This window comes from Squalius cephalus (genome assembly GCF_949319135.1).
Source record: "Squalius cephalus genome assembly, chromosome: 24".
Lineage (NCBI taxonomy): Eukaryota > Metazoa > Chordata > Actinopteri > Cypriniformes > Leuciscidae > Squalius > Squalius cephalus.
The window spans coordinates 17,937,975-17,953,417 of NC_137145.1; the positions used below are offsets into that span (position 1 = coordinate 17,937,975).

The window sequence follows — 15,443 nt, forward strand, 5'->3', positions numbered from 1 at the left end:
TGGGAGAGAATAAATATTTAGCATTTTAGAGATGACTCATTTTGTCAGTATTTGTGCACTGAAATGCTCCCCCTGAGATTCAAATTGCCTGCTTATCGGGCGTGGGTAAGCTCACACAATCAGCTCATCTGCTAGCTTGTCCTTTATGCTTGGTTGTGAAGGACTGTGCATCTGCTGTGGAGAATGCTGATGACCTACATACTCAAGATCAGCCACTATGCCAGGAAAAGGCCCTTAGCAAACGCTTCAAAGCTTGTGTTTGTGCGTGATAAAGGCAGACAGAGCACAGTTGGTCCACAGAGGAAGAGGCAAGAGGTCAGGAAGAAGTCAGAGAGCTCCTGGTGGTCATGATTCTGGTGGCTCTCTATAGCCATCAGCAAACATCAACACTGACAATCTTTTTGTGCTTTACTAATATGCTCCCTGTCCTCTGTAATTCTTCATTCCATCTTGTTTTGTTAAACTCTATCAACAGCAAACTTAAACGGACACAAACTATTATGGTTATAATTCGGTTGTAGAATGAAATCTAAGGTTACGATTACACAACAACAATGTGATAAGAACGTTTTTCCTTCTACTTTTTTTTTTTTTTTTTAAGTTTGGCACACAGACAACAACGTGTCAAAACGATCCCCGTTCACATGGATCCGGAAAGATGACTAAAATTGCTGCATTATGTTGCCAGGTCATGTCAATTGGTAAATAAACACTACGCGTCTATAGACTGAACATATAATATATATATAGGGGGAAATATATTGGTAAAATTAAGTTTAAATAAGGTTATTACAAAAGGTAAAAAAATGTTGTGCATTAGGTTTTATGTACTGACAATAAACAATACTTTTTCAACATTTATTAAGCTTGGTTAATGTTGCCTTCTACATTTTAGAAATTTTACTTTGGCAAATAACTTAAATAAGTTGAAGTTGACGTACTAAATTAGTAAAACTGAAATGACAAAAGCATAACAACTGTATGCTTTTGCCATTTTTAGCTTTAATTTAAACTAACTCAAAAAAGAAAATTGAAAATATAAAAATAAAAGCTCATTCAAAATATAAATACTATAATAGTATTTAAAGAATATTAAAACAACACTGATATGAATTACCATTAGTTATTACAAGTATTACAAGTGAACATCAATCAATGAACAATAGCATATTTATGAATTCGGTTACATTTTATGGTAAAACTTTATTTTATAGTGTCCTTGTTACATATCTTACATGTACTTACCACAGTAATAACAGCAAATTATGCATAATTGCATGCAACTAACCCTCAACCAAACCTTAATCCTACCCTATCCCTATAGTGAGTACATGTAGTTAATTATTATTACTCTGTACTTAAATGTATAATTACACTGTAACAATGACACCTTAAAATAAAATGTAACCCAATTTATTTTAAGGTGACATAGTTACATTGTACTTACTCAAACAAGTACTGAGTAATATTAATTGACTATATGTACTTATGGTTAGGGTTTGGTTTAGGGTTAGTTACTTGTAATTATGGATAATTTACTGTTATTACTATAGCAAGTACATGTAGTAACGTGTAACTACATCGCCTTGAACAACATTTTTACCATAAATTAAAAAATAAAACATTAATCTAGATTATTAAATGCTGTAAAAATTATTTGAATTGTTAGTTCATGGTACCCAAAGCATTAATTACTGTTATAAATCTAACCTTGCTTTAAAGTATTATCAGTATTTTTCCAATTCTTAAGGTTTAATGAAAAATTCAACAGATGTTTTGTGTAATATGTATAATATTTTGAGGATGCTTTTTAGCTTCTGCTCTCCCTTCAATTAGATTAAGTTCAAACAAGATGGTTTCCTGCATAATGACATTGAGGGTCAGAATTTGATTATTGTGGGTCAGGAAATGAGGAAATTAGAATTGGACATGATTCAAAGTGCTTTTACACTTTTACTCAGCAACCAGACCGTGGTCTAAAGGTCTTTTCTCATAAATTGAGAAAAAAGTTACTACTATATAGTACAGAATAAAACCTCATATTTAATTCTTATTTAGCTACAGAGAATGAGGTGTGTTCCATTTCGGTTCAGAGAGGACTGTAACTCTTTCAGGACATTATTAACAGCAAAAGTGCTTACCTCTGCACTCCTGCCCTCAGTGACGCAGAGTAACGCCAGTCAGCATTTGGCCCTTTGGGCTGGAGGAGAGAAAGAGGGAAAGAAGGGGTGGAAGGACAGAAAAGGGTTAGATACATTCTCATCAATAAATCATGGTGCTCTGTGTGTGTGTTTCTACCTTGCATTTTAATATGAACCACAGCTAAAGGAGACCAGGGACGATTATTGGCACTACGCCATGGCCCATGACTCACTTGTATAATCTTGTGATTGTGGAGAGAGTGCTTCATAATAAAGCATATGAAGGACACTTGACATTCACCTAATAACATACACAACCCCATTGTAGGGATGCACAATATTGGTTAATGGACAATATTAGTGATTTTTAACTTATCGATATTGGCCGATATTGGATATTTTATTTTGCAATGCATGATCATTTTTGGATTTAGAGAGTCTTTGCCATCATCTAAAAGCTCATTCAAAATTGATATTTAATCATTTAGTAACACTGTTAAATTTAATCTTAAATGAATATCTTTCATACGTCCAATTGTGATGTTATGCCTAAATTCACTTTACAGCTTTTATATATATATATATATAATTTTTTTTTTTTTTTTTTTTTTTTTTACAAAATATTATAGGTTTTAAATATCGGTCATAACATTGACATATTTATTTGGCATCCACCAAAATTGTAATATTGTGCATCCCTAGCCATTACCACACATTTTTAAATGACCCTACAATTTCTGCTCAAAACCAAGGCCCTAAATTTCTTTTTTCTTCTCCCAACATCCATCCCATTCCCCATGGTACAGGAATGATATCATCCTGGGATACCAGCTGACCCCATGTAATATGATACTAGAGCATTTTCTGCCCTCAACTAGAGCAACTCAATCTGAGCACTGGTCAGAAGATGACCATTTACATTGTAACCAAATACAAAGCCTCAAACACAAGATGGTCATCTGTTTCTCCAGCTATCCACAGTAAATGAATGAATTGGTCTTACACAGAGGGAGAGCACAAGCACGTAGTTGCCATTTATATTTGCCCTAGTAAAATCCTGAAAAAAAAAAAAAACCTGGGTCGTAGAATATGCGATGGGATGAGGCATTAGAGAATGGCCCAGATAATTTGAGTAAATAACATTCTTTAATCAGGTGAATTCAGAGGGGGGAGAGAGTGTGTGCAAAGAGACTCTGCCTCGCTCTCACAATGTAATTTGCAGGGCTTGAGAATCAAAGGCTGGAGGTTAATTTCATTGCCTACTCTCTTATCTCTAACAGACGGCCTCTGCTCCTAAATCCTCTGCAGTGTCAAATGAGCTGCAGTGTCTGTGCTGCCTCTCACCAACACATGTGAGAGGATCTGGCGCTGTCAAGAGCATCACTCCATAAACTCTAGCTATTCTTGTGCTGCAGACATTTTTAGACTATTTTTTTTTTTTTTTTGTCTTCCTTTATATCTTTTTTTAAACCATCTGCAACATCCCCTCCCATGAGCCAGAGATCAAGGCCACACAGCCTTTGGATCATGTTCTGGCTAATTAAAACACATTTCACGAATCCATGGCTGACAGAGTGAACATGAATTCACGCCAATTACACTGACAAAAACACATCAGTTGAATATCTATGACAGCAAATGCATTGCATGGGCATAAAATACAGTTTATCTGCATAAACTGTAAGGGTTTTTGCGTTTGGTTCGCAAAATTGTGACATCAGATTTTTTCTCTCAAAAGTCCCTTATTTTTAGTGTATACAAAATAATGTTGAAATTCAAACACAATCTTGGAGTAAAGACACAGTGACATGACCTGGAGTGGCAATGGGTGGAAGGTAATAATCCTGGAATTGTGATGACATCCTCAAACGTGGGAGCAAATGCCTGAATCATCATAAATGCAGTGTGCTACTCTAGAAAGTCTTGATGTTTGACACTAATGCAGGGTGAAGCAAAGCACTGTAAAGCTGGACTAGATAACCACACAGTACAACAGGAAATGACAAGGTCAAAAGCTTCTGACACATGGACACAGAGCAGCTTCTGGTTGGACTTAATTGCTTTTTACACTAAAACATATTAGACATACTGGGAAAGCAGAGTTGGGGTATACTGAGCTAACGTTTAGTTCCCTGCATGATGCATCACATATGATTTGACAGGGTTTTTTTATGTATTTTTTTTTACAGATATTTGACCCTGGACCACAAAACCAGTCACATGGGTACATTTTTCGAAATTGAGATTTATACATCACATGAAAGCTGAATAAATAAGCTTTCCATTGGTGTATTGTTTGTTAGGACAATATTTGATTGAGATACAACTATTTGAAAATCTGGAATCTGAGGGTGCAAAAAAATCGAAACATTGGGAAAATCAATATTTTATATATTTACAGTAGGAAATTTTCAAAATATCTTCATGGAACATGATCTTTACTTAATACCCTAATGATTTTTGGCATAAAAGAAAAATCGATAATTTTAACCCATACAATTTATTGTTGGCTTGTGACTGGTTTTGTGATCCAGAGTCACATATATACTTTGTGATAAGACACACCTGCATTGCTGCATCTGGCATACTAAGCCTGCGAACAAATCCGCTCCCTCCTGTAAAAAAGCGCTCGGAGCCCCAGGTGCCACTGATGGGTCTGCCTGTGTTGTAGAACATGAAGGTGTCACTGCCCGACGTGGCAGTCAGACAGGTCTTGTAGCAATAGGTCTTGGTCAGAGAGCCATTACCCCGGACCTCAATATAATGAGGCTCAACCTTGAGGTCTCGTCGAAGCACCACGTTGTTATTGGGTTGAGCACCACCACCACCGCCGCCTCCTCCTCCACCGGCCCCTCCCGAGCCACCTTCTGCTTGGGCCTTCTGGGACACGCAGCATGGCGAACAGGATCCAGGCTGGGTGCAGTATGCATGGCAGCGCACGATGGCCAGCACAACAACCGTCACCAAAAACACAAAGGTTGTGGCGCTCAAGGCCACGATGAGGTACAGTGTCACTTTAGAAAACAAGAGAGCGCTGTGAGGGCGGATGATTCGTTTGGGGTCAGGCATGACTTTGGGTGGCACCTCCATGACAGCGACGTTAATCGTAGCAGTGGATGACAGAGGTGGTTCTCCATGGTCCCTTACTAGTACGGTTAGACCAAAAGAGGTGGAGTTGTCTTCAAGAACGCGCCTCGTTGTACGAATTTCTCCTGTGTGTTCATGCACTTTAAATAGATCCAAATCGCTGGCCTGGTCCAACAGATAGATGACCCACGCGTTCTGTCCTGCATCTGCATCATAGGCCACCACTTTTGAGATCAATGTACCTGGCTCTGCATTTTTCAGCACCGTCTCTGTTGAGCGCGTGCCATTGGCTGGGGGATTCACAATCTCAGGCGGGTGGTCGTTTTGATCCATTATGTAGATGTAGACAGTGGCTACACGACTGAGTGGTGGGATACCACCATCCTGAGCTTTAACCTGGAAGTGAAACTCCCGTAATGACTCATAGTCAAAGGAGCGAAGGGCGTAGGCAACACCAGTGTCGGCTTTAACCGACACATAGGAGGTGACCAGGATCCCGTGATTGTTGTCGTTTAGGACCGTGTAGGTGATGCGAGCGTTTTCATTGACATCTGAGTCCTGAGCCTTGATGGTGCAGAGCGAGGCTCCAGGTGCATTATTCTCCATGACATACACAGTGTAGGAGGTCTGGTCAAAGCGTGGAGGGTTGTCGTTCACATCAGCGACATCCACCTGAATGGTCTTCTGAGACGAAAGTGGAGGGTTGCCGCCATCTGTAGCGCTGAGGGTGACATTATAGGCTGCTGTGTTCTCACGGTCAAGAAAGGCTGAGGTTACCAAGGTATAGTAATTTCTAAATGACTTGATTTTGAAAGGAAGACCAGATGGAATTTCAAGAGTGACCTGTTTGTTAGGGCCAGAGTCCCGGTCCGTCACGCTGATCAGGGCCACCACGGTGTCTGCACGGGCATCTTCACGCACTGGACTGGACAAAGATGAGAGCACAATCTCTGGAACATTGTCATTGACATCTACAACGTCCACCACCACTTTGCAATGGGCTGCCACTGGAGCTGGGCCTTTGTCCATAGCCTGGATGTACATTTCATACGTATTGGTGTCCTCATAGTCCACATTGCTCTTGACTCTGATTTCTCCAGTGTTGGTGTCCATGCTGAACATCTGCCTGACCCTATCTGAGGTGTAACTGCTGAATGAATAAAGCACCTCCCCATTTGTTCCTTCATCTTGGTCTGTGGCATTCAGTTTGATAACCAAAGTGTCTTTGGGCGAATTTTCAAGCAATTTGACTTTATATACTGAGCTGTCAAAAACGGGATTGTTGTCATTCGAATCTAAGACGCGAACGTTAATTTTTGCGGTACCTGTTCGTGCTGGTGTGCCACCGTCGGTCGCTGTCAGGATTAACTGATGGTAAGGTGAGAGCTCGCGATCCAAGGGCTTTTTGAGAACGAGCTCGATGTGCTTAGAATTCAATGAAGGCTTGTTGGAATCGAGAGCAAAATGCTCGTTTGGGCTGAGCCGGTACAATCGAACCGAATTGGTTCCAATGTCCGGATCTTGCGCGTGTTCGATCGGAAAACGAGAGCCCGGCAAAGCCGATTCTGTGATTTCCAATTGATACTCATCTCTGGGGAACTGCGGCGTATTATCATTCACGTCTGTAATCTCCACCTCGACATTATGGTCTTCAGATGGGTTTTCAAGAAGAACCTCAAGATTCAAAACACACGCGGTGCTCGAGTCACACAATGTCTCTCTGTCAATTCTCTCGTTTACCAATAATTTTCCATTCTTATGGTCCACGTACCTTCTGCCGCTGTCAGAGGTTACCTTAATTTTTCGGGTGGAGAGCTTTCGAATATCCAAACCCAAATCCTGTGCAATATCACCTACAATCGTTCCACTATCCGATTCCTCTGGCACGGAATATCGTATTTGTCCGAGAGCAAGGCCACAAAATAATAAAAATAGCAAAAAAGAAAGAGGCACTTTTTTGTCTAGGCAATCACAAATCCCTGCAACAGCCATCGCAAGATCATAGGATCCGCAGACGGATTAAAAACAGCACTCCGCCTTGTCAGTTTGCAATATCTTGCCTCCCACTTCAGCATTAAAGGTTTTTCATTTATGTGCACAATGGCCTAATTGTCAATTCCATTCTAGAAGCGCTCGGATACTTCTCAGATGCGTCCATGTTTCCTTTGTCCGCGCTTATCCTTTTTTTCCCCTCTGCGCGCCGCTGACGGGTGTGTTTCCTTGCCACTGGTGCTGCATATTTCGCCGTGCGCGCTCTCTCCCTCTCTCTCTCTTTCTCCCTCCGCTTCAAGCCACCCCTCCCATTCTACTCCTTTTCCTCCTCTTCCTCATGGCTCGATGGTGTTGGTGCGGCACACAGGGGGAGGGGCTGCCTACTCAAATATAATGCATTCTGATATTCGAGACCTTGTAAGAAAATATAACAGCTTGATGGAAGCCGCCACAAAGCAAAACATAGCCTATATGCATTGCCATCAAACTAGCCTATCAGGTTTATGGTAATTTGAAGAAGAAGAAAAAAGCTACACGTACTTGGAAAATATTAATATCGTTGCCTTAACTAGGACAGTGCGTTCATCACTTTAAGGGAGTCGGATGAGGAAAAACACTCAAAATTAAATGCGTTCGAAGTGGTTTTCGGTATAGAGATTGGATTCTGCTGTGAGTTCTAATATGAGTGGCCATGATACTTTCCCTACACTGTAATACAAATATATATCTATTAAATAAAAAGGGAAAATGGTGTAAGTGTTTAAAATCTAAAGCAGCAGTAAAAAGCTAAAATAAAAAACAACTGGGTATCTATAGCCATATATGAAAGAAAATTATATTTAAATGATAGAAAATATATATTTAAAAAGTTTTTTTACATGGTAAAAATGGGTAAATTTATCATATAAAATGTATTTATGTGTTAAATATTGTAAAAATGCCCAATTTGATTACCACCACCTCGATACAGTAACTGATACTTTGTTGCAATATTTAACAGTAGGCTATACATACATTTTATATGATACAGTTACCCATTTTTACCGTGTAAAAACTTTTTAAATATATATATTTTTTATCATTTAAATATAATTGAATTTAAACATAATTATGGTAAATTTACCATATATATTTAATTTTACTGTTAAATATTGTAAAAATGCCTAACTTGATCACCACCACCTCGATACAGTAACTGATACTTTGTTGCAATATTTAACAGTAAAAATAAATATTATAGTAAATTTACCCTATTTTTACCGTGTTAATAATCCTTAGGTTGCTGTCAAATAAATAACCAGACAATCTCGCGCACTGTCATGACAGGCTGATCATTATTACCAAGCGGCTCATTTGTTTCACAAAAATGTTGCTAATGTTTTGGTAAAATACAAAATACCTTTATTCTATATTGATCACATAACTTCTATATCCATCATAAAAAGCTATAATAATCATTGCCCCAGAATGCGTTTTTTCTTTCCGCCTCCCTCTCCCCGTCTGTGGCTTTGACTTCAGACAGACCAGGTCATTCGGGCGTGCGCGCCTAGGGCGCGATCTCTGTGCATCCGTCAAAATGCGCCACAGTGAGGGAGCGTGTCACTCTGAAACCGATGACATAAACTAAACCAGGGCAGACTGTCAGCGTAAACCCGTCGCATTAGGGTCGCCTCATGTCATCACCAAATAAAGCAAGAAAACAATCTTCATTCAGATGAGAATTCGTTTAATTTTGAAATAAAAATAATAATCCAATACTTTTATTTGTAACAGATTATTATTGTTGTTTTAACGTTTGTGCAATATTTAAAGAATAAAATGGGCCATTCATAGCATTCATAGGCCAGTCAAAGTTCACAACAATTTTAACTCTAACCATACTTTTTTTCAGTATGGGGTCACTGGAACACAGAACAGCAGATGGTAATCATCACATGTCTTTATTTGTTCTCTGCCAGAATAAGATGAAACAACAGGATGAATAGGCAGTGTATGTGAAACACTAGGCAGTGTTTGTGCATTGTTTTCATAATGTAATTGTTTTGCTCTCTTTGGAAAGTACTGTGAGTGATACCACATGTTTGGCAGCACAAACGCTCTGTAAGCCACTGGGTCAGATCCCCACATGTTTACTTTTGTTCTGACTTTCAGATATCTACAATTCAGATTTAGTTTCTGGCCCCACCTGCTGTCTCCCCTGAACACACAGACAATGCACATACATGTTAATTGACATTTAATTTCCAATAAAGATTACCCAGACATATTTACAAACCGATTACATCATTTTTTAATTGCATTATAAAACTGAAATTTGAATTTTGCACATGCATGAATGTCAAAATGAAACTTCATTGCAGAGACAAAAAATACAGACTTAATACAAGCAGCTGCAAGTATCATTGCTTTCATTCCCTCCTCTTCCATCTCTTCTCCTCTGTGTATCGCTATTGGGTTCAACATAGTTTAAAAAGAGATTTTAAAAAAAAAGTATGGCGAAAGCAGCCTAATATCAAAAATCATGTTCTTCTAGATCTATTAACTCTAGGTCTCTGCTTCAGCAAACCTACAGGAAATTTAAAGGCACAACCAGGCCTCATCCTGCATGCATGCACTTTCACTGTCAGTGTGCAATAATAAGACTGTCTTGACATTTGCAGAAGTGAGTTGTAGCCTTGGGGAACTGAGTGTGTTAAGTTGTGAATGATATAGAAAAAGGGATGAGTATAATACTGCCAATTGACATCCCCAAAAACAAGGCTCCTATTTAAGAATAACAGTCAAATTCTCAAACATTGCTACACTAAGTGTTGTCTATTTGTGATAGGCTAATCACACTGGGGAGCATCAGACTAATTGCACTAGGGAGACTGATTAAGATGTAAACGGCTCCTAAGAAAACAGGATCATTTTTTTTTTTAAATTGAAAGATATTACACTGCGTTGAGCTTTGACTTGTGAACTTTGACCTTTGACATGGCAGAGACCCATTTACAAGTGGTACTCCTCCTCCCCTGACCCTACTTACATAAGTGTGCCATATTTTAAAAGAGATGCACCCATCTGAGAGACACCGCACAGACAGCCTGCACCAACAGTGCCCTCAGCAAGGGCATCCAGAGTCACACCACTCACCGCAGTGTGCACTAAAAAAAATCTCTCTTTCTCATGTTCTCTCCATCTCTCTTTCCCACTCTCTTTGCATACATGCCGTCTTCTCTCATTCTTTCTCTCTACTCTGCCAGTTGTGGCCTATATTAGGTGTTGATGATGTAGGTCATAGAACCGAATGGTAAAATTAGAGTGAATGGTAGATATATTGGCTATGAACCAACTCCCCGAATGGACAACATATAGTCTCAAGTTTCACAGGCCCAGATGTTGGTCTATATATAAACATACTATTTTACTAATTAAGAAGCAACACTGTATAAGACATTAAGATTCTTTTTCAGAAAACATACAAATTATGTAAATGTAAAAATGCAGTGAAAACCGTACTATTGTGAAATATTTTTATAATTTAAAATAAGTGTTTTCTATTTTAATATATTTTCACATGTAATTTATTGCTGTGTTGGCAAAGCTGAATTTTCAGCATCATTACTCCAGTCTTCAGTGTCACATGACCATTCTATGAATCATTCTAATAAGCTGATTTGCTGCTTAAGAATATCTTTTTAGGATTATTTGATGAATAGAAAGTTCAAAAGAACAGAATATATTTGAAATAGAAATCTTTCATTACATTATACACAGGGCTTGACATTGTAACACAGTCACTACTAGCCATTTTGGCGGGTTGAATTTTATATAGGCCTAATATACATTTACAATTATAGTCTTTTAAAAAGGTATATAAAACAATAAACTATGTGCAAACTAAAACAATCTAGTGTTGTCAAAAATATAGATTTTTCGATACATATCGATACTGAAATATCTGAAACTCTTCCGCAGGATACACGATACCAGCTGCGCGTTCTCGCTCTCTAATCTCTCCGATAGCGAGTTGACACACAAACCCACGTCCCTTTACTCACTCGTTTCATTAGCTACGGATGAAAATTGTTGGTGTTACAGGGCTTGAATTTCGGCATGGGATTGTGCGTTTTGAGCATAATTTTACTAATTCCCGCAGATTTTGTGCACACACCCAAAGTGTGCGCACATAAAGACAAATATATTGGCTATATATATGGTCCGTGCGTCAGACCTAAAGTGACAACAGCCTAATTTACCGGCTGCCAAATTATGAGATAATATTAAAAATATCTATATGGCAGTTTTTCCCTATGGTATCGATGTCAAAATTGTGGCCAGTGAAAAGTGGCTAGTAACTTTGGAAAACCACTAGTAGCCACAGTGTCTGGTGTTAAAAAGTTAATGTCAAGGGCTGATTATACATGTCTTAACTGTCACATTGCTGATTTTCTTTCTTTGTTTGACTGGTAGTGGGTCTTTAATGCAAGTCTGGTTTTCTTACTGCACTTGTATATTTTTCATCTTATATATTTTATATTTTAAGAATAAACAGGTCAAGTAAAACAATCTGCTGAGAGTGAGACAGAATACACTTAAGATACATCGAAACAAGTCTTATTCGCTGTCTTTTAGTAAATGAATCTTGTAAATTGTAAAGTAAATGAATCTGGTTTTTGCAGTGCCCTGTTTTGTTAATGATAGACAACCTTCTTTGTTACTGTTTGTTTGCTTAATCTGTGTTGCAAAAGACACTTGCAAAATTCCTAGATATTAGTTCCTGAAATTATTTCAGGGCGCAGTGAGTATATGTGTGAAGACAGAGAGAGGGAATTTATTTTTTAAAAGGACTGCACGTCCTCAAAGAAATGAGAGGCAAAACATTATGGGAGCATAAGGCATGTTGTGGTAACACAAAGTGACAGTAAAAAATAGAGAGAAAGAGAGGGTGTCTGAAAGGATTGGGCACAGAGGATGCTTGAAAAGGATGGCGTAAGACCCCTACTGGCTGAGGTTGGAAATAAAACACTTTATAGTAAGGATCCCACACAGCTCTGCAACCAACAGAGGGCACTAGCAAGCCATCCAGAGCCCCCCCCCCCCCCCCCCCTCCCTCCCCTCCCTCCCTCCCTCCCTCCATCTCTCTCTCTCTCTGCATTCTGTTCAGCTTGACTCATTCTGCCACCTGCAGCCCTCTGCAGAGATGACCCACCCATCCTCTCACTGATACACTGCAGGGAATCATCGACTGTTCTTTCTACTGCCAGACCCAGCAACCCGAGAGAGGCAACTGAACAGAATAGATATGCAAACTAGCATAAGCAAATAAATGATGACATAAACCAATAATATATGTTATAGCACTATAAGCGCTCCTAAAATGCTTTGCTGAATGCATTAGCATTTCATTTGTACAATAATGACAACCTAATGGATCACTGCAAAGTGATCATTTTCATATTCAGCGAAAGCGAATCTGCAGAGATAATAACCTTGTAAACAAGAAATTATGCAGATCCACATTTAATTTGAGCTTTAGGGAATTTAGAGAGCCCGCAGGACCTGCGGAGACAAATGGGCAATTTGTGAAAACCAAGAAAGGAGCATTTGTCATTCATGGCAATCTGTTTATTGTGCTCTGAACCTCCATTTCAGGGTAAAAATGCATCCATCCAGAGGGACAGAAATCCCAGTGTGACCTTAACAAAAGGCTCAGGTCATTCTTTCTGATAGAAACACAAGCCAGCAGACACACAGTTTATGTCTTGCAGTGCACAGACAACAGCTTAGCAGTTCACAATAAATAACACTGAAGTAATGATAGTGTCTGTATTTACCCACAGTCTGTACTATGACTCATAGTATGTCACAGTGCTTAAGCATTGACTCAGTTCCATGATTCTGCCAAGCTTATATTCTAATGAATAACATACACAAGCACAAACAGACTTATCCACTTTCTTGGGTAAACCTCATAGCATCACACTCTGCAAATAGACTTGAAGTTTGCCCATATTAACCACAAATTCACAGCTGGCTGAAGCAGTAATGTCATAACTGAAACATGATCCTTGTGCGCAAGACAATGCAGACAGACTGAGGAGAAAAAAGAGGTGAGATTCTATTAAACTTTGATTTGCATGTGTATATGTCGGGACTTGGGTAGAAACCTATACATAGGAGCCTGATAAAAATGTTAATATATATACAGTGCTATGCATATGTGTATACACCCATGCTAAAGTTGACTAAAAAGAGGAATAAAAAATCATATTTTGGAAATTGAACTTAATGCCTTAATTTAAAAAATTAGGAAAAATCCAACCTTTAAGGACACCAATTTTCTTTGTGAATGAATAATGTATCGTAAATAAATAAATGTTCTTCCTTAAAATACATGGTGCATAAGTTTGGACACCCCTATGTTAAATTCCCATAGAGGCAGGCAGATTTTTATTTTTAAGTATTTTTTTAAATTTTTTTTTTAGGATACTATGCATCCTGATAAAGTTCCCTTGGCCTTTGGAATTAAAATAGCACCACATCATCACATAGCCTTCACCATACCTAGAGATTGGCATGGTTTTATTTCAGTTAGCCTAAAAGCTGGTTTGATTTGCATTGAGAGATGATCTTATGGAAAGTACCCCATGCCAATCTCTAGGTATGGTGAAGGCTATGTGATGATGTGGGGCTATTTTAATTCCAAAGGCCAAGGGAACTTTATCAGGATGCTAGTATCCTAAAAAAAAAAATTTAAAAAAATACTTAAAAATAAAAATCTGCCTGCCTCTATGGGAATTTAACATAGGGGTGTCCAAACTTATGCACCATGTATTTTAAGGAAGAACATTTATTTATTTACAATACATTATTCATTCACAAAGAAAATTGGTGTCCTTAAAGGTTGGATTTTTCCTAATTTTTTAAATTAAGGCATTAAGTTCAATTTCCAAAATATGATTTTTTATTCCTCTTTTTAGTCAACTTTAGCATGGGTGTATACACTTATGCATAGCACTGTATATATATATATATATATATATATGAAGACTTCAGATGCAAAAGCCTCTAAGTCTGTCTACATTTTTTTTTTTTTATATATTAACATTTTTATCAGGCTCATATGTATAGGTTTCTATCCAAGTACCGACATTTCTGAATGGGCTGAGGCTGGGATTTAGTGAGTTTGAAGTGAAAGTATTTGATGAACGTATACTATGTGCGGAGAGCATTCACTCAATATTATTATCTCATTTTTGACAGAGGTGGCTTTTAGAGGCTTTTGCATCGAATATATAACACTAATATATCTCTGTCTTGTCATTTATATGTCTGCAGTTTAATGTCAGTAAAATGTCAAATATATTTGCCTTAGAGTCAACTGCTTCATTTTTGTGATAATATAATAAAACATGCCAAATTGTGCAGACAATTTTTGGCCAGGCCGTCATACAAAGTAATTATGAACACATGCGAAAACAATAGAGAACCAATGAAATATTAATAACTGATTATGTTGTAGTCAGTGTTTTTCTGTGAGTTTTTTGTTTTTGTATTTTTTAAGAGTAAAATAAAACCTTTAAATAAAGCCATTTTTTGCCAAATAATTTTGTCAGATAGAAAATACCTTAACCAAGTTTAGTGTTTTAAAATATTAAAGAAATATATACAATATCTTCCTCATATTTTTGATGGTTTAATTGAACTATCCCATTCCAGACAACTTTTGGCCGCTAATATGACAAATTACAATAAACTGCAGCCTGAATGTCACGTTTATCGGAATAATGTGTCATATTAAATTAACAATTTAATAGCACTCTCATGTGAAAACTCACAGGGGTGGAAAGTAAAATGCCATGGTGCCACTAAAGAATTAATTCCATCTGTCATGTTCAGAAGAGGGATCAGTGGAATGAGACATTCAAACAACAAGAACCAAAATATAGTTAGAGATGAATACCACATAGACCAAACTAATGTCATTAAAGTAACAAACTTGTGAATTATTTAAACAAATATAAACATAATAAATAAATAAATAAATAAAAACACTGTAAGCACAGCAGCATGAAATGGGTTGCACATAGAGGGAAATAGAGGATCAGTTTCTTTAAACAGCATAAATACTGCTGTGTCTTTTTCTCATAGAGTCTGCAGCATGTCCCACTCATTATGCATTGAGTGTAGGGGGCTTGAGAGAATTTGATATAATGCAGGTGGGACTGCAGCACTCCA

At 37.9% G+C, this 15,443-nt stretch overlaps 1 protein-coding gene across 6 annotated transcripts in view; it reads right to left on the reverse strand.

The window, feature by feature from the left end:
• Positions 1–15,443, reverse strand: part of LOC307152416 (protocadherin alpha-C2-like) — a gene marked incomplete at its 5' end in the record, with an annotated part of 47,663 nt that overhangs the window by 13,234 nt on the left and 18,986 nt on the right. For 5 of the 6 annotated variants that reach the window (XM_079861018.1, XM_079861017.1, XM_079861016.1 and 2 more), the window contains one exon: positions 2,142–2,200. In XM_079861018.1, coding sequence (XP_079717144.1) covers positions 2,142–2,200 — 59 coding nt within the window. Of the gene's footprint in view, positions 1–2,141; positions 2,201–4,706; positions 7,557–15,443 lie in introns of those variants that run through there. The other variant, XM_079861013.1, reaches the window with a different exon arrangement.